Genomic DNA, 26,348 nt, shown 5'->3' on the forward strand with positions numbered 1-26,348 from the left:
CGCCATTCACGTAATGTGAAATGACGCTAGCCAGGCTACTATCGGTCGTCGCGTCGTTTCCATGCCCTGCCATTTCCCGATATCTTTAATTTCTTTCCTTTTTTTTTCTCGGTCATCAATTCGGACCAGTGGCGCGGTGTAGCTTGCGAACGGAAATGAAACGAACCGACACGGCTGCGGAGAACAAAGCACCGGAAATTAACAACGGTATTTCGTTTCTCTGGTCTTACAACAAATGAAATTCCTAGTTTCCACTTACGAGAATGACCTGCGATTAATGACGGTAAACCTAAAGCGTTCCAACGTTCCGATTCCATTAATTCGTTGCACCGAAATCTACGTCTCCTCGTTCTTTCTCAAGCAATTCAAACACGCAAATTTCGTTGCGTGCTCGCGATCTATATAGATAGAGATATCGATCGGTGTTCGTTACATCGATCAACAACGACGTTACAGATCTCCTGAAAATCACGTTGTCGTCGCTTCGGACGCAAACAAACATAGCGGAAGGTACAAACTCGCTTGAGCCTCGCTTCATATTCGCTCTTCGTTTCGTTCTTCGGGTATCAAGTTATTGCTTGAAGGAAATAATCATTATCGCACGAAGCGTATCTACGTGATAAAGGTAAAGACACGAGTCATCGGAGGACACGAAATGCAGGTCGTAAAGTAGAAAGTTGCCTAGAATACAAACGAGAAGAAGCTAACGACTGTAACCTTGTGGAAGGAAAAAAGAATTTCTGATGAGTCCTTCGTGATAAATCTCGACTTCCTGGTACCTTGATCGTAATCCGTACGATCGATATGTACCTCGTAATTTCCGAACGTGCACGTTCGCCAGTTCTTTCCTTTTTCGGTACACGGAGATGAGAAATTCGATTTGTTGATCAAGAATAGCTAAGTTTCAATGTGGTGTATGGTTCCACCGCATCGCAGGTCCGATCGGTTAACTAGTTTCTAAACAATTTGATTGAATAATTGTAACAATGATGACTTAAAAACGCGTCGTTGCGTGCTCAACGGAAACTGCGTTTGTCGTCCGTGCATCTTGTACGATTAAAATTGGCGACAGAATAGTCGTCGGGCAGAAGCAAATCGGAAGATGACATTTGTAAAAGATGAATGTCGCATTCTCAGATCGAAAGTGAACAACGCGCCGATATGTAATGCGAAGATCAATAATAAAAATAGTGATAAAAACAGCGTTCCTATAATCGCAGGTACAACGCGACACAATTCCCAGAAACGCCTTACAAAAAACATTGCCGTGGAAATAATTATGCAAACCGCGCACGGTGGGACATCGACTTGTTTGTCTTTGCGCGCATATTTATCAGTCCCAAGTAATTCCATGGTCAATTTCTTTAACCCCGAGTTTCCGTATCAAAGTTGCACCTTTTCTACCCGCCGATGTTTGCATCAACACCTTTTTCATTTGTTATTTTATACAAAACTGCGGAATTTCTTTCTTTCGCCTCGGTCGGCCAACTGTGTTTACCGCAATATACATACATATATATGCATGTTTTATGTAAATGAAATCATCGCGTCAGCAGTCCTCGAAACTTATGAGCTCGGAAATCCATATCGGACAAGTAAGCCTCAGGCTGAGAAGTTATTCTTTACGAGTTAAAGCATTTGGAAAAATTTTAACGTTCGATTATTACAAATCGATCGTCGTAACACATCGCTCGCGTGAATATATTCATCCAACAATGGACCAATCGAATATAAAAATTGTTAAAAGTGCGAGTGAAAGAACTGGATCTTTGCAATACGGTCGAACAACTTGCTTTTCTCTACGTTCGTGTGGCAAAGGATAAAAGAAATCGAATAACGTGCAATTGGTTATTGTAAGATCTCTTTTTCCTCTTATAACTTCTGCAAAGGCAATTATCTCATTTTGACTAATTAGAACTTCGTGCAAGGGACTAGAGCTCGCTTTTATCAGCTAAGTAGCTACGTCTTAGTTTTCCGTGAAACTTTGATCGTCTGGAAACATCTGTACGTGAGTAAGGAAGAAGATAAACGTTTCCGGAGGAGCGAAGAACAGTCGAAAATTCGATCGGTCATCGTGGACTTTACGAATTGGTCGGAAGAGGCACGAACAAATTGACGCATAGACAAACATAGTAATCGCAAAAGTGTACATTTTTTAATCGCGGTCGCCGATACGATATCGCTTCCATTGCAGTTCAATGAGTCGCATAGTGCTAACTTGCATAAATACGACACTGTTTGACGCCAAAGGCCACATGACAGAAACGAAATTGTGCCTGTAGTGTTCGATGAACGAGAAAAACGTCGGAAATTAGAACCTCTGCCGTATGATTCACCGACGATAGGCAACGATTCCGTTACGGTATGTTGGTAACGTTTCCTGCAGTCGTGAAAACTTCTCTCGTACGCATGCTGCCTGAATACCTTTGGATTTACACATTTAGTTGTCATTTCGACGAGCCGTCAAAATACGAAGATATGGTGAGACATTTCTTACAAAGTATAAATCGATCTGTTTTATCTACTGCCAATACAGAAACACAAGTACGAGTCGTTTCGGTTACACGATTTTCTTTCGCGAGATGCCACTCGAGATTCCATCGTCGAGCGAAATATCAAACTTTATTCACATTGGTCGCACCTACTTCGACAACAGGAATTGCACATTATTCGATAAATGCGATTAACTCCATTTTAATTCACGGTAGCACGACTATTACGAGGTATCTGTATCGGTACGGAATAAAATCATGAAAAGATCATCTCATAGCGAGTATCATTTTCAACCATCCTCGAACGATTTTCTGTCAACTAATTACATGTCCGTTAATTTCGCCCGCCCTCTTCGCTCTTCTTTTTATCCTTAGAAGGAAAACGAACCAGCGGCGGGCGTTTTTGATTTATAACGGTGCATGTTACGGAGTTGAAAACCTGCATCCGGCACGAGAAAGGTATCTGGGACGCGTGGGTACGAGTGGCTGTCGGAAAGAAAAAATTCTCAGCTCTAAAAGCTTTTTACCAACCCTCTGACGAACGTTACCGACATTAAAGCATTTACCTATAAAAAGACAATGCCCGTAGACCCGGCAAGCTTATACGACGAAACTCCTCGAGAAAATAGCGATTCGAACGAATGCGAACGACCGGATCGAAGTCGACGACGTTTGGATACACCTCGACGATGGCACATCTTGCACCGAGCAATTTTGAAAATCGATCAAAGTACGACGATCATCGACGACGGCCTGGCTGCTGCGATGGATGATTCCTTTCGTCAAAGGGAACGTTTCCACCAAACTGTCCGAATATCCGGCAGCGTTTTGAACGATTCGCGGTTTGCAGTTGCGCCAGTCCGAGATCTATTTTTGAACAGGATGTATTTATAAGTAACCTTACCTTTCGTGGTCTCAACTACGTGCCGGCACTCGCGTAAATGGTATTGCGACCATCTGAACCTCTTTCAGAGCCAATATCTTACGTGTCCCTGCATCGTGAGTAAAGTATATTCCCTTCGTACTTGTTAAACGGAGTAACGCGAATTATATCGTCGTTGGAAAATGCTTTCGTAATGGACGCCGCTATTTGACTCGTCAACAGCGTTGGTAATTAAATAGCTTCATAGAAACGTTAACACGCTGCTTCGACGAGTCCCCACGCTGCTTCTTCCTGTTCTGCTTTTTCATGCTTAGATAAACGTCGCGCCAAGGTCTGCCTTTCCATCCTCTCGACGATATCTCGTAACGCCAATCAAGCAATAAGACGTCGTCTGATCGCGATTTCATCAACAAAATTGAGGATAACGTACGTTGGCGTGTCGAAAGAAACAAACAAGATTCGGATGTTGTAAGCGTGTTCGTGAAAATAAAAACGAGTGGCTGTCTTCATTCCGAATCACGGCCCTACGAAACAAACGGAACAATCTTTGTCAAGGGTTCCCTGGATAATCTCGGGAAAGCGGGATAAATAACCAGACGGCTCGTAGACCGAACCGTTTAGTCGTTTATATTTGGATACCGATGTATTCTGCGATCCCCTCGTATTTTGCATCACGATCGCTAACTCTTCGTTATTCTCTTAGCGTCTAAAGTTCTATGCCACGTTCGAACGGAGGTGAGAGCTTTTTTGCCTGACAAATTAGAAATGCATCTGCAAAAAGACAGAGATAGAGATAGATAGATAGATAAAGAGAGAGAGAGAGAGAGAGAGATAGTCAAGATGCGAAACGTTATGAGATGAAACTCCGGTGTTGCGACCTTCGCGCGTGAGACCTTACCGCAAAACCAACTGCTTCCAGGAACGGCGCCACGATCTAGGGAAGCCGACCTAGATGCTCCGCATATTAACCTATGAGCGATTCAAATTTTAGCGACATGAAGATATTTTACGAGGAGTTTAAGCTTCGACGAGGATCTCTACGTTCGAATTCAACGGGGGAAGAAAAACGACCCGGTCTTGTTTTCCTTCTTCTCTCCCTTCGATGGAATCGGTCCTTGAATTCGAAAGAATTTCCCATGTCACGATGGACGAGGATCGCTGCCACGTGACACATACTGTGTTTTGACTGATACCGTTCGCTGACACGACGATAACTCGTCGAAGAAAGACAGCCTATCGTTGAAACGTATCGTTGCATGGAAAAAGGGACAAAGACGAAAGGTCCCATTCCCATAGGACGCTCGACGGGAGAATGTTTTTAACGTGACCGGAGTGTTTTCTGTCAAACAAAAGCTTATTATATTATTAGCTTGTCTCGGCTCGGTGAGAAAGAATTTCTTTTCGACTAGAAAGAACGAAGGCCATGTTCGAAACCAAACCCCTTTTTTCCGTTCTGACTTTTCGTCCAATTGTATTACAGAGACCGAAACTGGCTCGTCACTCGCGTGAATCTCATTTTAGGCGAAGTTTTTCCTTTGAAACGCGAGACCCTATAATAAGCGCGAAGTTCGTGAACAATTAGAGGACTGTTTCATGAACCGGTCCGGCCAAGTTGCAGCTACGCGTCCGTCTCTTCTGGATTAAAGCGAGCAGAATACATCCAAGAATTTTAGATCGTCTAATTGCGCGCGTTACAATAAAGCGTTCGTAATCGCGTGTCGCGAACGCTACGTCCGTGTGCGATGAATAAAGTTAAAAGGTGCGTTTCGCGAAAAATTGTTCGCAGCGTTTTTCGTCCTACGATCGATGAAACAATTGCGATAACTACGTCGCTCGCAGCGATTACTCTACGTGATTCCGTCGCTAAATGGTCAGGTCGTCGAGAAGAAGAGAAGAGAATCTACGCTGGTAATCGGTCGAAGCTAATATGTACATATTATATCTGCACGTTACACGTACACACGCGTGCTAATACACCGTACGCTGGAAGTTTCGTGGCGCTGTAACCGGTGTAATAAGGTTAAAGATTCGTTATCGTTTTCATACATCGAGCCGGTGTTCTTTCTGCTCGTTAAAACCGTAGCCTTTGATACCCGAAGCTCGATGTCCAGCTAGCATTAAGTGACTTACGACGTTTTCACTGTGGCCTGACGGAAATAGCGTTATGGCGAGCACGAGCAACAAGAAACGACGCGAGAAAGGGGAAAGGAGATGTCGCTCGCGGGAGATACAAGACGGGCGTGTAGAAGAAAACGGTCGTGAGAACGAAGAGAGAATCCTCGAGAAGAGTGGGGAAGGGGAGGGAAAAGAAGGGAAAGGAAGGGGTAGGAAAAAATGGAGAAGAAAAAGGGAGAAATATCGCGGTGCAGAGGCGACTAGAGGAAAAACGATCGAAGCGAGCAAGGCCGAGGGAAAACGAACAAATGCTGCGCGTTGAAGGTAGAGAAGCAAAGGAAAAGAAAGACGAGCAAAGAGGGGACGAGGATAGAGATGGAGGCGAAGAGATACGAAGAGAGAAATCTTCGTTTTCTAACGGGACAGGTGCATGCCTCTATTTTGGCGAGCTCGCTGGCAAATGTTTTGTCCAAGCTGGTATAAAATCGCGACGTTCCTCCGCTCAGCTTCTCTTAGATCTCAACCCGCTCCTTTTAGTCTCTTCGAGTCCCCCTCTTTAGCTCGTTCGTTCGCGCTCAAGACGTTGGCTGAGGGAAGCGAGTCACAATCGACTGGGCGCTTTCGCTGCCTTTCCTTCCTTCATCCGGCCTCGCGCGCGAGAATTACATAACATTTCGTTTAGTATCGTCGCTAGTGAGACCCTAAACTCGTTTCGCTTATCTGCCTGGACGAGTGTGTCGTTTGACGCAAATGTCCGTGACACAATAGCGAAATTTTCTCAAGTAAACACGTCGATTCCGTTTCGAAGAGACGTTTCTGAAAGCTATCGTGACTCTTTTAACCATGGGAAAAATAATAAATTCCTTTGCTATAAGTCCAATTTAGTCACAGTGACGAGACACGTAACTAGAACGCGAGAAGAATGCCAATATCTCTCCGAAAAACTCCAAGAATTCGACAACGTTGAATTCTTGGCGCCAGAAGGTTCGACGAAGAGAACAACATTAACGGCATCTTCGTTTAATCTCCTCTCCCTCGTTCTCGTCGTGCTTTGTTTCTTTCTCTCGTTCCTTCCTTTTTTCCTGTCTTCGTTTCGCGCGTCATTTTTCCCTCCTATTTCGCTGCGCATAATCGTTCCGTAATAATTTTAGTTGACGTTAGACGCTCTCCACAGGCGCACCAGCGACGATCGTTGACCGCGCGCATACGTAACGATCCTACTGAAATTATTCCATTTCCATTCAAGAGGAATCCACGAGTTCTCGCGAATTTTCTTTTTCAATGCGGCGACACGACGTCGAAAATTCGTCGACGTCGATGTGCCAACGCGACCTCGTTAAAGTGCATTTTAATTCTCGCGAGGCGAAGATTTCCTGCACGCTGTCGCTAACCATTGCCGCTGTCTCCATTGAAATTCAATTCTCCCATGGTACAGGTCCAATTTTTTGCCGGTCAGGAATTTCTCTGGCATCCGGTGAATTAGCTTTCTCCTAGCCTTTTCTCGATGATATCGTCCCGCTGTCTGTTTACAACGCCGTTTGCCTACGAAGTTTTTCGAATTTCGACAGAAAGGAAAAAAGAGACGGTTGCTAAACGCGAAGAAAAAAGCCCGGCGCCTACGAGAAATCTGACGGAATCGAGACACGTGCGTGCGCGCACACGTGTTCACGGCCGAAACAAACGCGTGAATCCGATGGACGTGCACCAGCATTTCCAGATTTATCGACGCATTAGGGCTCAGCTAAAGCGGTGCCGCTTCGTTTCTTTCTGCGACAAATCGATTAAAACAGCGACGACGTAACTTGGCTTTTGTTCCATGGTTGTCGTCGAGTTATCGTGATACGCTCTTGTCTTTTGTTTACACCCCCGGGAATACTACGCTGGTTTCCTGCACTAGAAACTAGAATCGATTTCTCCATTAAACGACGTCCCTGGCGCACAGAGGCGGCGTATTAGACTGTAATTTGTATTTGTTTAGTAAATAATTCTTGTTCCCTACGTAGAAACCAAAAACGGGAATGTACGCGATCCTGTTCGCGAAACCTTTGAAAACCAAGATATGTACGTACTACGTACATATTATAATAGAAATGGACGCTTTCAGAAGTCAACGAAAACGGATTTCGAGCTGTGTTTCTAGAATGGAAATAATTTGTCCTTGGACAAAGAGCTAGTTAGAGGCTATGCCCTTGAAAATGTACGAGCTCGCTGCGCTCTAGGAAGCGAGAACTCCCTCCGGTATTAACAAATGTTTCCTATTAAACGAAACCGCACACACTGGCTAGAATAATTAGCAGCGACGGACTATACGATTCCATATGGGCTATCGTTCTGGGAGTTTGCACGATTCATTCGCGAGAGAGAGTCGTATATAACTCGGTCATCGAAGAGGGGGATAATTGTGGCGGATATGGCGCTCGAAGGGTGCTGGAAAAGCCTCTGGCCTCGTGAATCATGGTGGCCACGCGAAAACACCATAAAAATAATACAGCTATGTCACGATAGGGCAAGCGTGACTCATCCTCCCGCACGAGTCGTTGGAACCACCGATGGATCTTACTTCCGAAGACTCGATCGAGTCAACCATGGGGTCCTCCTCGTGGAAACGATAGAAGGGTGGTCCGCGATTAGGGTGCGCCCCAACTGTCCCGACGCTGTGTCGAGACGCGTAACAGGCATAACGACAGACTATTTTCCGTGATTCGGCATCGATCACACCCTACGCGCCAACTATATCTCGGATGTACCGTGGAACCTAATATTTTAAAGAGTTTTACGAATTCTCACCGGCGAACGTTGGAAAACGCCGCCACCCGTCCCAACATCGTTCGATGCAATGAGAATCTAGGCGAGATATTGTTACTCGGATAATGCGATTCGGCGGAAAGCTACAGGAATGATTATACATAAATATTAATGGGCAGAAAGCGAGCCGCGTGACGTTCCGTAATGCCGCATTCAGATTGATATCGACCGCTTTCGATTCTCGTTAGTCATCGTGGTTTGTCCCGTGTAGTGTGCTTTCCAGACACCACCGTAACACGTAAATGTACGTTTCAATGAGTCACTGATACGTGGAACTGTTTACCTGCAAACGGACACGTGCCCGAGCTGACCAACAACGGTGTTTCATACGATTCGCGTCCGTTAAAAGTATCGCATGATCTCGTCGTAGGATGCAGTCGAATCGAGCGCAAAACCGGGCTAGCGACAGTTGCAAAATGCAAGCACGAAATGTATACTGATTTTCGAAATCGAAGAGGTCGATCAAAATTAGCTCGAAGGTTGGTAAACGCGCGTCCGAGGACACGGACGAGACGAAGGCGTCCGAAATCTTAATTCTCAACGACTCGAGACGAGACGTTCCACCGGAAATATCATATTCCTGACCCGCATACGATCTATTTATCTCTCGTAGAAAATCAACGATTCCCGTCGATTACGCGTCCCTATGAAGCCAATGGTTAGAGACGATTAAAGATGGCTGATGTTGATTAAAATATATAGAAGATCGCATTGTTGCATTCAACGAGTCGACGGTGGAAACGTGTTATGACACTCGGCTGACAGGACGCAGGATTTATCTAAACGGCTATTTAAGCCGTGGCATGCGTATCCTGTATGCGTGCGATGACGAGCGTAAACGGTTTTAGTGATAATTTGGATCGACTCGATCGAGACGATGGACGCGTAAGAGAGCAGTGGCTCGTTCAAGGACCACCTACGGGCTCTCATAAATTTCGCGCCAATTCTCGACAATTACGTCTCTTCTATAACTCTGTTATTTGTGGTCCGCGAGTGCCGAGCCTGACGTACTTTATCCACACGAGGGATACGCTAGATATCGATCTGGCTTTTCTCAACCGCACTCGTCTCGCCGAAATCGAGATACGCGATCGGAGGGAAAGGGGGCCGATTAATGTGCTCTGCACACACAGCCATTTACTCGTATTCGACGCTGGATGACGAAGGGTCTGGTTTAACGGTAGTTACGACGAACGCGTTCGACGAACACATACGTAGCTGGAAAATTTTGTTCGAAATACGAATCGAATCGGACACGCGACTCGAAACCTCGTCACCGGACTCGTGAGATAAGAAGCACGTGACTCGACCTTTTTACACGTTGCTGTATCGAAGAGATCGCTTTTGGAACGCGGCGCCGTGCCGTTGCTAATTGAATCGCGCCCTCCCAGTAAATCGAATCGAATCGAATTACGAACGAGCCGCCTCCTATGTCTATTAGCAGCGTATAAAAGGGAGCTGTTCGTACGGCGCGACGACACTCGAAATGAGTGATAAAAAAAGGGAAATAGCAACAAAGTGGTGGAATTGTTTAGTTTAGAGAGGCAAAAGCGGCGCTTGGGTAAAGAATAAATACAGACTGGCCGGCAAAAGTTTCGAGTGGCCGGCAGAGCACTCGAGCATACAGCGACCGTGTTCAATTGTACCTAACCGAGTGGATAAAGTTTGACGAGATTCTCGCTGGCAAATAAACGCGACCATCCTACTAGGATTCGACGTTCGAGCGACCAATCGAATCGACATACGATCTCCAACAGATTTTACATCCAGCTTGAGGAAACGAGCCTGCTCCTCTCCCGTTTTGTCCACTTTCTTGCTCACGACAACGATCTCAAAGGCCGGTCCGTGTTTTTGCGAGCAATCCGCGGTCCTCAATTCCCAATTCGTACATTCACGTGGGTGCGTGTGGTCGACCTCGGTGAAAAAGAGAGGGTGTAGGTATCCGACGCGAGGGAAACGCGAGGATTCCGAAAATAGATTCGCTGCGAACCGTGCGGCGACATTAGAAACACCCTGCGTATAATGCCTCTCTCTACCCGGCTACAGTAACGGCTTGGCCTCTCTCATCCAAGGCCCTGGCGTTTTCATTATGAAAAGAAAGCCGAACGTAAATACACGTGGACACAAAGGTGCCACCTACGCATCGATTTTGTAAATTACAAACACCGTTCGTTCGACCTTCGCGTTTAATTCGCGCGTTAAACGCGTGTTTCTTCAACTCCGCGGCTAGAGAAGACACGGTTCTCCATCGGTGTTTGTTTTCTCATCCGACCCATACCGAGGCGCAAGTATGTATTTTCACAGAATCAATAAACGAAACGGAAAGAAAGTAGGAAGAAAAATTAATAGAAACGACGAATGGATCGGGTGGACGAGCCGGATCGTTCGTGCAATCCATCAAACAGAACGCGCATCCATTCGTGCGACGAGTTTATCCCTTCAGCGGGCATTCCTGACCCTTCGGTTCGGCCGACGACTCCACCCTCGATGAACACGCTGCAGCATATCCAGCCCCCCTACGTTCGCGTAATCGTCTGCACGATGATACGCCAGAAATTCACCCCGCGTTTATTCCACCGAGGCAAACTTGGTCCCGTCCCTTTTCCGTCCATGTCAACAAGTCAGAGAGAGAAAGCGAGAGAGGGAGAGGAAAAGAGAGAGAGAGAGAGAGAGAGACACGCGGCGAAGTGGAACGCATGCGTTTCCAACCTTTCTACCCTACGCATCTAAGAAAATGTACACGTACTTTGTCTCGCGGCTCTATGTACCGCGTGTATTTCCGCGAAGACAGATATTTATCGTGAAATAGCTAAACTTGAAATAAATCTTTAGCAATCGGTTACTACTTGCACTGGTCGATGAAAACGAAGCAAATAACGCAAACGCATGATTCCGTACAACGAGGTTCCGTAACTATCGTGGAAATCTTGTTGGACGATTCTCGAACGTAACGAACCCGCGATTATTAACGATGCAAAAAGCGTGAAAACGGTAGGGTTACGGCTACGGAGAAAACGGGGTTTTCAGCTGGCGCAAACGAACGGCACCGAGTGAATTTTGCGCGCGTCATTAGCACAAATGCGTCGCGGTGCATCTTGGTGCAACGTGGTTCACGCGCGTTAAGATGCGTGTGCATTAGAAAAGCGGAGTGGGCCGTGGCTAAACGAGCGCGTGTGCGTGCTGAACTGCGTGTCCTCGGGGCCGGGTTAAATGGACGTGTGCCGCACGAGGAGGGTGCACGAGTGGGGGTAACTACACGCGTGTCGTCGGTTTTGGTTTTAGTTCCGTGGCAGTCGCTGCCGACGACGACGATCTCAAACGGTTGGCGAGCCCCGCTGCTGGTTTCTTCTTTCGTTTCCACCAGCGAACACGCGCGCTACGCGTATATTCTTTTTCTTCTCGTTCCGTTTGCCGATCTTTTGTATCGTTCGTTTTGTCTCGACGGTATTCGCGTTCCGCCAGATTCGCATACCTCTCGTCGACGCGCGTTATCTCCACGTAGCTTGGCTCCACGCTATAGACAACAACATCCAAGTGCATGCAACAATTCATTGACATTCTCCGCGAGATACGGTTAACGTATCGAACGTACGACTATTACTACGCTATTCGACTTTATCTGCAGCGCGTTGTTATTATTCCACGACAGCGGAGAGCAATAATAATCGAAGCGAGTTCAGCCGCCTCAGACGCCAGCTGTATCGAGGCACGCTTGAGACCGGAGCACGAAATGCAACGAGAAGAATAAAATACGAATCGAGCCACCTGATCGTGGGTCTAATTTAAAACCGCGCAACGCGGGAAAAAGTGGTAGCCGCCCAAGAATAACGAGCGTGAAACTCGAAGGAAGGAAGAGAGGCATCAGGAAGAAAAAGGAGAGTTGCGGGCTGTTTCGCAGTCGAGATCAAAGTTGAAATCTTACGGGGGCGTTGCGGAAGGACGCAGGAAGAGCTCGGCGCGGAGAATCGAGAAGCTGAAACGCGCAACGAACGACACTCGCATCGAGCTGGCGACAAAAAATTTGACAAAGCGAAAGGAATTTAAAGGATAGGAGCGTAGGAGAAAGGAACGATTCGTCCGAAAAGGGACAAAGAGGGAGCCGAGTGTCGGTCAAATGCGAAAAAACGTCGGCTCGTTTTGTTAATCAAAAGATTTCGGTTCGGCACGACGACGTGTTCCGACTAATAACGAGCACGTGTGACCACAGCGCCTTGCGTCTATCGGAAAAAGGACCAACCGAGAAGAGAGAAGGGGCGCCGCACGAAAGGAAGTTCGTAGAAAAGGATCTTCGCGCGACGACTTCGACCGTTGCAGCTTCTTCCGCCGCGTCTTTCTTTCAAAGAATCAATTCGAGATTGTCCCTTAGAGAGATTCGAAACATTCCGATAAGACGCGACGACGATTCGACGAACGGTCGGAATTTTTGTGACACGGTTACTTATTAAACGGATTGCTCCTTTGATATGACGACAAATCGATCGTCGATAGATCGATCATCGCGGCGACCGAATGCTGTCGAGAATGTATTCCGTGTCGTCGGTTCGGTTCCGATCGATCGAGAGAACAGTGACGTCGTGTAATCGCGGCTCGAATTATCGCGTGAGAGATCGTCGTTGATTCAGCTACCGACGATACACGGAAACAACTGGATCGTGCGCAATCGGATGTCTCGAGAGGTGTTGACCGGACGTGGCTGGTGGGTCGCGCGTCAACTCGAACACCTGATTCTCGGTTACCGGTTCGAGATGCGGCGCACGTCCGGACACGTGTTTCTGACAAGTTTGCTGATACTACTTCGAGCACGTCGGGCAGACGCAGCTACCGAGAATTCGCCCGAATTCTCGAACAAAGGTACGTTGCATCTTTCCGGATGCTCACTTTCATATTACAAACAAACAGGCATGTTACTAAGTGCTTCGTCTTGAAACCCGAGGTGACTCCGTTTCCATTTGCATTCACCGCGTTAACGCGTTTCACAATAGGAATATTTCTAACGAACGAACGAATTAACGTTTTGCGAGGTTCTCGTAAATGTATACGACTGCTTTGATTCGTATTTGCTCGAACTGCGGGGTAATCGATCGGCAGAAAAGCGGTATGTACCGCTAAGCGGTTCTGGACTTATTTTCAACCGAACGAACGCTCTGACCTCGACACGATTTTAAATAAGTTAAAAGTTTGGACACTCCAGCCTGTCGAGAACAACCGGAAGAATTCGAATAAACTCGTACGCTCGCGGCACAACCACCAAATTTTTGGCATCTTTTCGACTCTCGATACACTCGCTTCGAAATAAAAGAAGCAACGTCATCGACGTTGTTTGCTGTTTTTCCCCCTTGGCAGGTATTTTGTCCACCTTCGATCGCCCAATGGCTTCCCCTTGTGTAGGTATGTTCGAGTATAGAAAAAGAACAAGCACGTGTGCGAACGATACAAAATTTCGAATTACGTTCTTAAGCAAAACTCGTTGTATATTCGAGGCAGCGTTAGACGATATAGCAACCCGATAGAAATAGACCGTCTCCCGTACGATGATACTGGACTTCTCTATTGCTTTAATTTACGAAGACAGTTGAGGCTGACAGAGGTATCATCAGCAGAAATTTGAAAAAACGTGACATGCCTCGAAAGAGAAGAAACGAAGAGGGAAGAGAGAACAGGGGCAACGTTTCGTCATCGATGCTTCGATCGGAAAGTAAGAAGCGGGTCCCGGTGAACTTACCGGCGGATATTTTGGGCAAACAGCACGCCTGCTACCAAAGCAAAAGAATTTGCGCGATTTATTTTTGGCGCCGTAAAAAGGCGCCGCTTCATTTTGATCCCTCGCTTCATCCGTCACGGAAAGCTCTTCGGAGCGCCGCGGCTAACTTCCGAAATTTATGAAAAGAGCGGAACGCGATGGTGAATCGCGAGAAATCAGGATGCATCAGGGAACACGCGAACATCGAGCGGTATTAGAGTGCCTCGTGCAAGAAGGAATGCGTCCTCGCGAGCGTCGTTTATAGCTTTTAACCGAGCACAGACGGGACAGACTCGGACGACCAGAGAGGACTCAAAGTTCGAAGGAATTCGGGGAGGACCTTCCGACGTGTTTCAAATTCCGGCCTGGCTTAAAGATATATAGGTATTGTCCTTGCGGCGAATAACAAATCCGTCGATGATTTCTACGTTCGAATGAAAATATTTGCGGAAGAAAACGTAAATGAAAGACCTGCCTCTTCGGTGATCCATCATCGCCCCTGTAGGTATCGCGGCGATCTTTACATGTTTGTTTTACGAGCCGCCGCAAAAGCAACGCTTTCCGCGAAACGAAAGCACATCGAGCTTCCGAGCCGCTCTTCGCGCACCGCTTCGCTTCTCCATCTTTTCTTTTCGTCTCGCTAATTGCGGGACAAATTTTACCATGACGCGCGATCGTTCGAACAACGAGGCTGTAAATTCGAGACACGATTCACTCCGCGCGATCGTACGCCGAGTTCAAAGAATTTAACGAAGCAGAAGGGAATCGGTTGCACGTCGAAATTTTCAGAGCGCCGCGAAAAGCCTTTAACGCAGGGCCAAGTTTGAATAACAAAACGGATGAGCTGGGGAGGCGCGGAGCTTGTAGCGCTGATGAAATTACCATACAAAGTGATCAAACGGGCAGACTTTTACGTCTATGGCAACCCTCGGACGCATTACAAAAGAGTGCCGACACAGGACCACCAACCACCAAAAAATCGACTGGAAAACCGGTACAAGTTTAATCTTACGCATATTCGTGTATTGCCACAGGTACAAATCGACCCGACGAACGCTGGGAGGAGTCGGTTAAATAATTACGGTGCCGTCAATGAAATATCTTGATTTCGCCATCGGAAGACCTCCAACGCGGTCTTTTAACGTCTCACAAACCGGACCCGCCTCCGTACCTGTCATTTTTCAAAGGTTACGACCTATAGGCAGAAACCTGGCGTCGTTCGTATTTCATGCGTGTAATCGATTTTAGACCTTCGCCATCCCCAAAACTCGCAGAAATATCTTTCCTCCTTTCGACGGTTATTTCGCAGACGTAATCGTAGAATCGTCCGTCTACGCGTATAGAAAGAGAACTTTGATTTTCAATAAGCTCGGAATAGCGGTATTAGGGTGTCGTCTTTTCCAAAGTACCGAAATACCCATCGGATCGAAGCGCAACGTACGTGGTGACAGTTGGAATTTTATTGGGCAATCGAACTTCTTCTGGGCAGGATAGCAACAGGTGTTGGCAAGAGGATGCGGAATTATGCGAGAATGAAATTGACTAAAGCGTGACCGAGCGGGGTAGATTAGAAAGAGATAACGCGCACGAGTGTGACACGAATGTAATAAAACGCTACATTCGGCGTTTTGCGTGCGAGCGATGAGAAGCCGATCGAACTAGAGACCAGCGGCGAAGATATAGCCAGGCTATGAACGAAAACGCCCGACAAACGATGGAATGCCATCGATCTACTCCGCCGCGACCGCCACGAGTACCGGCCGCGGCGGACAAGACTCGAATACGTTGTACGAGCGGGACAAAAGGCAGGAAATTGCACGGTATCGCGTAGCGAGCCCGCACGAGCAGCGGATCGGAGGGCCGCGGATAGACGCCGATAAAAACTCGTAAATTAATTCCATGTTGCGCAGAGGTCCCCGACGCCATGGAGCCTCGTGCCAACCTCGCTTAGTCATGACTCCGCGTTACTCCACTCGTCGTGTTCGTCGCTCGTAAATTACTGTAATGGCCGCCTCGAGATACTCGCCGTTTCGATTCGCGAAAGATGGACACCGAATCAGGTAAAAAAGAAGAAAGAAATCTGAAAGAAAGAAATCTGAGGAAGGGATCACGAAAATAGACAAGCCGGCGGAAGCGCGGTTTCCTAACGAGTGTGATACAAAAATAACAGGGCTACCCCTCGGCCGAACATTATTTACATAACAGTACACTTTAACGTACAGATTTTTTCTTCGAATCGTTACCAATTTCCTTTGGATATCGGAATTCTATTCCGAGATGCAACGATGCGCCAGCGGAAAACGATTGTTTGGAAAAGAACCACAGGCACACGGCTCTCCGACCAAAATTAGGGATATACATCGCGTCGATGTTTGAAAATCTTGATTACAAACGCTCCATTCGGACGATAGTAGTAGCCTTGGAAGCTCTCTGAACGCCGTAGTTCCGCGAAACGCGATCTGTTAGCTCGTCTCTGATTTCGATCTATGGAATATCGACGTCGGTCGATCGAAATAACACGTCAAATTACGTAATAGCGAGACCGCGTTTGCGTGTCGCCGGTTTACGAACAGATTGAAGCCTGGCCGAGCGGAACGCGGCGACGAAACGCTCTGTCGAGAAGACAAACTAGGTTCGGTCGTTCGCCTTTCAGCGTCGTGTTACGCCGTGCGAACACGAAAAACCTATACAGCATGGAAAATGGAAAGCGTCGTCGAGCGAAAGAAGAGAATGGTGGCCGCGCGGAAGTGAACCCCTCCAGTCAGCCCTCTTGAAACGTCAACGATTCTTCTATCTCGATATCGCGAGCATCCCGCAGGTTGTTCGATATCGAAGCGATGCATCATCGTCCGTAATTTTCTGCTTACATCGGTCGCGATTTAAACTTAGAATCGTTGCGGTGTTACCAAGTTTCACCAATGGAGAAAATAGAAACGATATAACACGAACGCGCACGTGCGTATATGAGAACCAGTGTTAATGTACACCGCGGTATGCCATTGATAACTCGGTCGTTCTCTCTTGGCACTCGCTATCTCTAGTTCGCGCACTCGTGCTGGACTCGATTTTCCATCGTCGACTATCGAAACCTTGTCGCGTTCTCGACGGATAATTGCGAGATTAAGAAAGTGGAGCATCGGCACGACGCGCTTACTTATGAAATTGCCTGTAACTACGGCATCGGCTTGTAAGATTTACCGGCGTGTCTCTTATTCCAACTTGACTCGGTTAAATCCTATTTTAATCGAAACGCGAGTGCGTGCGCCAGCATGTGGCTCGTTTCCTAGAATAGGCAAAAACGACCAGTTCGTAGCGTAATGAGCACAATAGCGAGCCAAAAAGGATCGCATTGTCATAGGGTTTTGCGGGTATTGTGTTGGTGGTGTGCCGTGGCCTGGGACGCGACGAAGCGTGCGCGACGACAGTTCGGCTGCCAGCGAATCGCTTCATTAGCGCCACTTTCTTCGTCGCATCGCGTCACCCTTAACGAACGACCGAGCAGAGAATACGACGAAAAGGGGAGGTTCCGGCCTCTTTTCGTTAGCCCGTGAATCTCCCTCGAAAACTAACATCTTAGTAACGATGCTTATATATTCTTTCCTGCGTTTCTTTTTAAGGCTCCACTACGACTCACGCTCTTACAGCGCCGCTCAGATTGGTGTGGGGCAGCGAGGGCAAAGACGTCGAATTACCATGCGACATCACCCCACCGACACCGACCGACTCCGTGAACATGGTGCTTTGGTTCAAAGACACCGCTGGGATACCTCTTTACAGGTAACGTTCTCCCGCCATTCCATTCCTTTCCTTCTATCTCGTCCGGACAAAGGACGAAGCAAGCTGCTGTATCCTAATCCCGTGTATGTTATTTGTCGTAACACGATGGACCGAATTTACAAATGCATTTTTTTCTTCTCCCTTTTCTGCTTTGGTCGTGCAAAATGTACGATAAAAGTATGATAGTCGGACAGAGTAAAGGCAAACGACAGCCATCGATTCACCGTGAATTTTACCGGATATACGCATTCCTTTGACATCCGTTTCGCCAACTTACCGTTAACGCAAAATCCATCAGGAAGGAAGAAGCTCGTGCACGAGTCGCGTGGTCGCTTGTCGACCACGCTTAATATTCCTAGATGCCATTGTTCTGACATCGTATCTCGAAATATCTCAAGCCAAGCATCCGAAATAGGGTTCCTCTGTACCGTCTTGCTCTATTATGCAGTCGGGACTCTGCCGTCGTTCCTGGAAATAAGCCGCGATCCTTATCACCACTATCTTATTCGTTGACTCTCAACAGCCAACGACCAGTTTAATCAAAATGATGGCGCGTGCTGTACGAGTCGCGATTGACCGTTCGACCGAAAGTAGGATTGAGGTAGATCGCGTAACGTAAATAAACCAAAAGACCGTCGAGGATGGTTGGCATCGCCCGGTGGAATTTCTTAATACCAACGAACTTTCAGAAATAGAGTGGTGGATCGTCATTTCGTGCTGACAAATACACGTAAACAGTGTATTCCGGATGGTTTATTTATGAACGGGAGTTGTAAGTTTGTCCGTAAAATGGAACGGTCTGTTTCAGTGTCGGCGAGCCATTAATCGCGAACCGGGCATCGTTGTACGAGCGCGAGATTACGGCATAAAGAATTTTCCTGGGAAAGGACAAACGCGTGGATTCGAAGAGAAAAGAAAATCCCTTTTGCGGCTGGGTCTGTTCCGCGTGAAAGGGCGATCGTAAAAAAATACGCCGGAAAGGAGGGACGTCGAGCGAGACGAACGCAAAGCAGGTGGCTTTGAGATTTTACGAGTTCGGTTATTCGTACCAATGGTCTGTGCCCTTCGGCACAGTTTCTTTTTTCCTTCGGCTCCCCACGAGGCGCGTAGCGCGTAACCGACAAGAAGAAACGAAAATCCGAGGGAAGAAATGCGCGGGAAAGAAGTTGGTACATCTACGAAATAGTTGGAGAACAGCGAGACGTTTACAATTGGCGTCACAATTTGCAGCAAATCGACTGCGAATTGATTCTTTTTCCGTCGTGTTGCCGCGGAGATTTCCTCCTCGACATTGCGTAACGGTCAACCGTTCGCGGTGAATCTAAATTCGCTGACTACGCGCTAGCCAACTATCCTTTTTTTCTCCGTAAATAGATGCGCGTGCTAGAGTTAGTCACTAAAACTGGCCAAGGGGGGTCCACGGTCCGGTGTTTACCACCTCCTTTTACACCCGGAAACGTCAACTCGCCCGATCGTTGACTCGTCGATTGTCGAGCCAAGAATTTCGACCTGCTGATCGGCAGAATGCTCCGGGTAACCGGGTAACCTCGCTACTTTGATCTTGATGCCGCTGCGAAAGGAAACAAATTGTGTTTGACGATCGAAAAACGTTGCTCGTCTTTCTGCGCAGCCTGGACGCAAGAGGCAAAGATCTCGCCTCCGCCGTTCATTGGGCGGTCAGCGATGATCTCGGCAAGAGGACCTACTTTCAGATCGGTGATGGCCATCGAGCTAAGCTCAAAGTTACCAAGGTCACATTCAAGGACCAAGGAATCTTCAGATGTAGGGTAGATTTTATCAATTCCCCGACGAGAAACTTTCGGGTGAATCTCACGCTCGTTGGTGAGTATCGTCCAAAGGGTAGAACGTTTGATCGTAACAGGCGTAACGAGTTCGCGTTTTTCTCCTTTTTCCAGAAGAACCATCCAGACCTGTGATATACGATGCTCAGGGGCGAGAGGTGACAAGAGTGGCTGGACCCTTCTTGGAAGGTTACAATCTCGACTTGACCTGTCAGGTGTCTGGGGGTAAACTCTTGTACTTTTTTCCGACGATCCAGTTCTTGCACAGTTGCTCTAATCGTGTTATTTATTTATCTTAGGAAGACCAAAGCCTACGGTAGTATGGTGGAAGGACGGTAAGATACTGGACTCCGTTGTTGACACAATTTCTATTGGTTCCCCGAGCAAATTCACGGTGAACCGTCTTTTCATCAACGAGGTGACGAGATCGTTGTGGGGCACGAAGCTCGAATGCAGGGCTCAGTCGGAGCAGATGACCTCTCCGATCGTTCGCGAAGTACCTCTAGATGTTTACCGTGAGTATCGCGTAGTGTTTTCTCGTCGACTGACTTCGGCAACGGCGAAACAAACGACGCTGTTCAAAAAGGGCAATCGCGAGTGGCGCGCGAGCCTAACATCTGGCAAGAATAAAATAGAACGAATAAACGCGCTCCACAAGGTCGCATCTTCGAATCTTAACGCGTGCTAAAAGCGATCGTGGACGGCTTAAGCGACAAGTTAGTCCGATTTAGTTCCGTCCACGCGTTCTCCTCCTTGCGTTCGCCTTTCGCGTCCGCCCTGTCGATATCTTGCACGATCCAAGACGTTCCGAGGAAAAAGCGTATCTACGAGCGCGCACGGCTTCTAAATATTACGTAAGCCGCTCGTATTTCTCGCGAGCCGTTCAAATTTCTAGCCAGATCGAGGCTGTTCGATGCTCGAACCGCACCGCACGTCAACGGCTTCCTACGTTGCAACATAAGCGCCGGACATCCTGCGTGGCAAGAAATATCGCTCTTATTCATCCGAATGTCCTGCGGCTCGGCCGACGAACAAGAAAGAAATTTAAATATAGTCCGAGCTAGTGACCCGCGGCGGAAGCGAGATGAATTCCAACGATTTCGCGCGGGCCTCTTCTTAACTCCTTTGACGGTCGCATTTCTTGGAATTGTCGTTGAAAGTAAAAATACGCGGTTCGAGTGTTGAGCATGTGGCTCCCTCGACCCGTTATTTTCGCCACGGCTCGAACCGCCTATAGGACTCGTCCTCCTAGCAATTTTTTATACGCGGTCGCGGATCCTTGCAGAATGGCTGAAGCGATCGAGCGAGAAAAGGAACGCAGGCGAAACAGCGTTGCGAACGAGTTTTCTTCGCGGCGTGCTATCTCGACCGAGTATACGCACGAACGAAATTCGTAATCGTCGATTCGTTTCGCAGTGAAGCCTGCGATCGTAAAGATCGTCCTGATCGACAGTCAAATCTACGCCGGGCGTCCGCTCGCGGCACGCTGTGAAACCTGGGGAAGTTCTCCCGCTGCCAGGATCATCTGGAGGCTAGGCGGGCAGACGATAGGCGATCCCAACGTGTCGACTACGCAGAGAAGCAATTCGACGATCAGCAAGCTGGCTCTGGTCCTTGGCAAAGACGACAATGGCAAGAGATTAACCTGCAGAGCCGAAAATCCCAGATTTCCCGGCGGAGTGCTCGAAGAAACTGAGATCTTGGACGTTGCCTGTAAGGTTTCCCTCTTTTTCCATCTTATCAAACGATACGTATATCTTCCCAAAATGACACACAGCTTCTATGACTTTTAGACGTACCGGTTGTTTCCATCGATCTAGCCACCGGTTACGTCCTGGATACTCTCAGAGAAGGGGACGATCTGAAGCTGGTGTGCGACGTGGAGAGTAACCCACCTCCGACCCGAATCATTTGGTACCACAAGGTAGGAAGAGCTTTTGCGCGATTACTCGGTTCTAAGAGGGAGTACGAATCACGGGCCCTTTCAGGACGATCGATTGGAGCACGACGTGACCGGTGGAACGCTGATAGCCTCCAACACGTTAACGCTGAGGGTACTCACTCTGGCTCATGCAGGCGAGTATTCGTGCGAAGCGGTGAATTCCGTGGGAGAAGGTCGGAGCCCTCCGATTTTCCTTCAGATGAAATGTAAGTACATGGTTTCGCGGCTGCTACTACTGCGATTTCGATTTTCTCAACGGAGATTGTTCTGCCGGATAGACGCGCCGAGATGCAGGGCAGGTTACGAGCGACGCGAGGTCACGGCTGGTCGCCATGAAACGGTGTCGCTACGCTGCGAAGTCGACGCTGTTCCGAAAGACGCGGTGCGATTCTCTTGGACGTACAACGGAACGCGCGGTGACGTGTTGCCGATGCCAAACTCCAGAGCTCGGAATAACGGGCTCGTTAGCGTTCTCGAGTACACTCCTACCACCGACACCGACTTTGGAACTCTGGCTTGCTGGGCGAGCAACAGCGTCGGCAGACAAAGGACCCCTTGTATATTCAACATCGTGCCCGGAAGTACGTGTTCTTGGAAATTGATAACTAGAACGAATTCCACGAAACTTCGATGTTTTCGCGTGCTCTTCCGCTTTTTATTTGAAATAGCTTCGCGGTAAAGGGACGAAGCTTCCTTAAGAAGCCAAGTTCAACGTGTTTCGTCGATAGCGCGATTTCACGGCCGTTCGATTTATCGACCAAGTTTTCAAATTATCTATGACGTCGAGTCACCGTTCCTCTGTAAAGTAACGGGCGTTACGATTCGCAGAGCCACCGCAGCCACCGTTCGACTGTTCTCTGCACAATGAAACCACCTCGCTGCAAGTGAATTGCGTGCCCGGCGCCGATGGTGGTTCCCCGCAATACTTTTTGCTGGAAGTTCGAGGGATACCGAGAAACTTCGGTGTCGTTCAGATGAATCCGCCGACGCTCCACGCGCCTCAAAGCGACCAGGGAATGGTGGGAGACGTACCGGCGATATATCAAGAGAGAAATCCAAGGCCAAGCTTTCAGCTGCACGGTCTTGAACCCGGTTTCGATTACACGTTATACGTGTACGCTGTGAACGACAGAGGAAGGAGCGAGCCAGCGCTGTTGGAGCATATACGAGTGGCTGAAGTTATCGGCGGGAAGATCGAAAGAAACGGCCTGTTTCTGGAGGATCTGAAAAAGGCACTTCCCGAGGCTAGCTCGGAAAATATGATCATCGTGATCGCCTTGACAGGTACAGGTAATCGAATATAGGAAAATTTATACACTCACGTGTTTCACACGACACGCGTCCATGGACGAGTGAAAGCGAACGAGATTTTGGATCGAAGGTGCGGTGGCTTTGATCCTGATCGGTATCGGGGTGATCATCGGGTTGGCTATCTGCAGAAGAAGGACCGCGTCGACGCTCAAAGACGGTCCGGACGATTTTACCACCCCCACCTACGTCTCCGCCCAAAGGATCGAGCCAAGGATCAGATACTCGGGCGACAGCAGACGTTCTCAAAGAACGAGCTTGTACATCGAGGAAAATCGAAACGGTAGACTTTTCTTCGACTCTCGAAAAGCATAAATTTCGCAAAAGTTAACACGCGAATGCTCGAATCTTTGAAAATTATTTGCAACCATATAATTGCGATGCCAGCTGAGATAACGTTTGCTTCTTTTTATATTTACAGAACCGGATCTTCTACAGAGAGTCGAGATCGATCTACACGGTTAATCTTCCAAAGGCTGCTTTTTATTTTGTACAGTTAGAGGTAAAACCAAGATGTCCATCCTTGTTTACTATACTTGTACGCTTTTCGCGGCGTGCTGTGTATATATCGGTCGGGCACAAGTGCCTCTTTCCTTAGGATTTAGGATAGTAATTCGTTAAGGCATAAGAGAAGAAGAGAACAACACGATGCATCGTGAGTTTCCTCCGGTGATTTAACACTGTTTCCAGAATTCCTGTACCTGTTTTTTTTACAATCGTATTCGAGCAACTATCTTTTAAAACGTCGGCTAGATGACAAACTTTAGAACGTTATTTATTGCATTTCTTGCTGTAATTTACGTGCCATATTTTTTTCTTTCTTTTTCCCTTTTTCTTTTTATTTTCTTCCGTCTAAATGAACAAAAAATAAAAGTATTATAGGTAATTGCGCGACGGTACTCATCGACTCGTGTCTTTATGATAATCGATGCTTCAGCGGAAGCTTGTCGTTTCTCGTAGATGAGCGGAAAAACTTCGCGTTTACGGCGAAACGATTTCAGCGTATCTTATCTTGAGATTTCGAAGAAACCTCAAAGATTATATCTCAAGATTTCGAAGAAATCGAAAACGCTTATCTAATTATGTAAATAGCGTACGAAAATGCTGGATTGTATTATTAGCGATTAAACGGCCAAATAAATTTTTACGTAATATCAGGCGTGTGTCTATTCGATGTATGTTCTCCCCAACCATGACGCAGAGTTCGTAGTTCGGAGCGGAACAAATAGTTTCTAGACCAAATGTAAAATGCCTCCGATACCGGATGTTTGGTGCTATCGATTGTTGGTAAAAAACGTGCGTTTAACCATCGACGCGATACGATATCGCTGAAAAACATAACGCGTCCACTGTTTCGACAGCAGCTTCAATAAACAATTTTACGAAACATCGTAATTTTGCTCTGACCATCGTGGCGTTCCAATTCGGACGAAAGATCATGATCGTGCGATTTCGTCGGAATAGATAACAGACGATGAAAATCAACAACATCCGATTCCCGTAAATTATACGATATTTCCGGTTATCCAGGATCGAGAAAGTGCGCTGATCGAAAACAAACTGTATTGTTTAGCGTGATACTTCAACTTCTGCGGTAAATACAGGGCCATTTAGTTCAACGTTTCAGCATCGTGTTGGAGATCCTGCCGAAGGCGTTCGCGAACAACTGCAAGCAGGTGAACCGGCCAATCTAAACATCCCGTTATACGTATGTATGTATACGATCACTTGGATTATTTGTTTAGTCCTTTCAGGGGATCGTTACTCTTTGAGCGAACATGATTTCCGCTTTCCAAGAACAGGCTGTAGAAGTCAAAAAATTATCTTGCGCGGTAATTCGTGCTAGAATACCGTGATATGGAAAGTTTGAAAGGCGAAAATGAAATGCCAACTAATTGATTTAATCTTTGATCGAAACTAATCGGAGATTAGTAAACATCGCTCGTTAAACGGCTCGTTACAACGCGTCGATTCGCTTTGACGAACTGCGCGACGATAAGTTTGATCGTACGCTGTTTATTCGTTATTTACGAGTAATCTTGCATAAATATACGTCGCAATAATTATAACGGGAATTATACTTTGACGGGTATTTGGACGCGCACGTACATATGTCGCGTATGCAAACTAAGGAGAAGGATATAAAATTTACGATATAATATATAATTTACGCAAATACATTAGTCATACACGTTCGATTCCAATTATTACCTGGCAACACATAGATCGCATTTTGTATCACACATTACGAAACATAATTGTAAACGCGTCGTTGATTTGTAGGTAAATGCGATGCATCGTTATCGTATCCGATGACAGGGATTCGTTCAATATCCGGAAAGGTGAAAAAACTCTGACGCGATGATTCTTCGATCCAACAGCTACTTTACATTCATTACCATCGTTGACGCGTTTCGGTGCCGGGGCGGACACGGACGCGCTCCATTGGTCGAAACTTCATCAACGTCGCGATAATCGTGTCGTCGATTGCGACAGATATTCTATTTTCAGTGAATTAGTTGCCGCCGCGCGACAACCAATTGCAGGAAAAATTCAATTAGCATTACCAACGTCCGCGGTAATCGCTTTACAGATTGTCAGACACGTTAAAGCGTGACCATCAACTTTTCCCCTCATCGCGTTTCATCGTATTCTGGAAAACTCATGGGTTATCGATGACGAAAAAAAAAAAAAAAGAAAAATCGAGTGAGTTGGATGGCATAACGATCTAGAAGGATAACTACCGTGTAAATTCGTCTCAAGTTGGTTCGCGTAACTTCAATCTCGTATGGAATATTCCACGAAACGAGGGAAAACCTCGTAAGCAAGACTCGTTGCATCGCGTAATAAGTACGGGAATAATAGGAAAACTAATAAAGTTAGCTGACAGGAAAGGAGGAGACTTTCGGGATTCGAGATGAATAGGCAGTGGGGCTCGCTAGCGAGAAGATACATAGTTGTTAGGCGACAGCAAGCGTATCCAGTCACGAACGGACCCGGCAAAGTGTAAGCAAATGCGGCGTGCATTCGCCACTATAATGAAGATGCAAGCGGACCGGTAACGGTTGAATGCAGTTGCGTATTACAGAGGCGTACAGAGGCGGAGGATCCACCGTGTCGGACAGATAATTAGGTTATACTTTGTAGCGCGGCAAGCATGGTATTATCGTTATCGTCATGGGAAACGACGCTCGTAGAACGCCGCGGGGTATTCGTGTTATTTTCAACGAACCTGCCACCCCGTCATCGCTTATACCGGTTAAATCTCACTCGCTCGCGGTAAATGCTCCCCGCGAGGTGAATAAATCCTTTAATTTGCGTCGGTGGCTTTCAACAATTCATAGATTTTTCAATTTTTCCATTTTCCTTGTTCTCATCCAACTTTCAGCCGTTCCTCGCGCCGCTTACCTCCGACCTTTCCAATTTCTATTGCGCGTAATTTCGCTAGCACGCGCAATTACCGTCCAGATATAATTTCGTTTCA

The 26,348-nt window shown here is 47.2% G+C and overlaps 1 protein-coding gene across 7 annotated transcripts; it reads left to right on the forward strand.

Moving 5' to 3' along the window:
- Window positions 1-1,556: 1,556 nt before the first annotated feature.
- LOC100643689 (synaptogenesis protein syg-2) lies at window positions 1,557-24,021 on the forward strand. 7 transcript variants are annotated; one of them, XM_020862992.2, is made up of 13 exons: window positions 5,719-5,814; window positions 11,945-13,146; window positions 17,653-17,812; window positions 19,443-19,654; window positions 19,729-19,839; window positions 19,914-20,129; window positions 21,031-21,327; window positions 21,408-21,538; window positions 21,603-21,762; window positions 21,835-22,137; window positions 22,385-22,846; window positions 22,938-23,147; window positions 23,286-24,021. In XM_020862992.2, exons 2-13 carry the CDS (start codon window positions 12,960-12,962, stop codon window positions 23,327-23,329), a joined length of 2,493 nt encoding a protein of 830 aa, XP_020718651.2. In that variant the 5' UTR covers window positions 5,719-5,814; window positions 11,945-12,959; the 3' UTR covers window positions 23,330-24,021. The 7 variants fall into 7 exon arrangements, with proteins under 7 accessions (XP_020718653.2, XP_020718654.2, XP_048261737.1 ...); XM_020862994.2 differs by lacking the exons at window positions 5,719-5,814; window positions 11,945-13,146 and adding an exon at window positions 1,557-2,481; XM_020862995.2 differs by lacking the exons at window positions 5,719-5,814; window positions 11,945-13,146 and adding an exon at window positions 1,557-2,362.
- Window positions 24,022-26,348: the final 2,327 nt, after the last annotated feature.

The sequence above is a fragment of the Bombus terrestris genome, chromosome 5 (genome assembly GCF_910591885.1).
Source record: "Bombus terrestris chromosome 5, iyBomTerr1.2, whole genome shotgun sequence".
NCBI classification, from domain to species: Eukaryota; Metazoa; Arthropoda; class Insecta; order Hymenoptera; family Apidae; genus Bombus; species Bombus terrestris.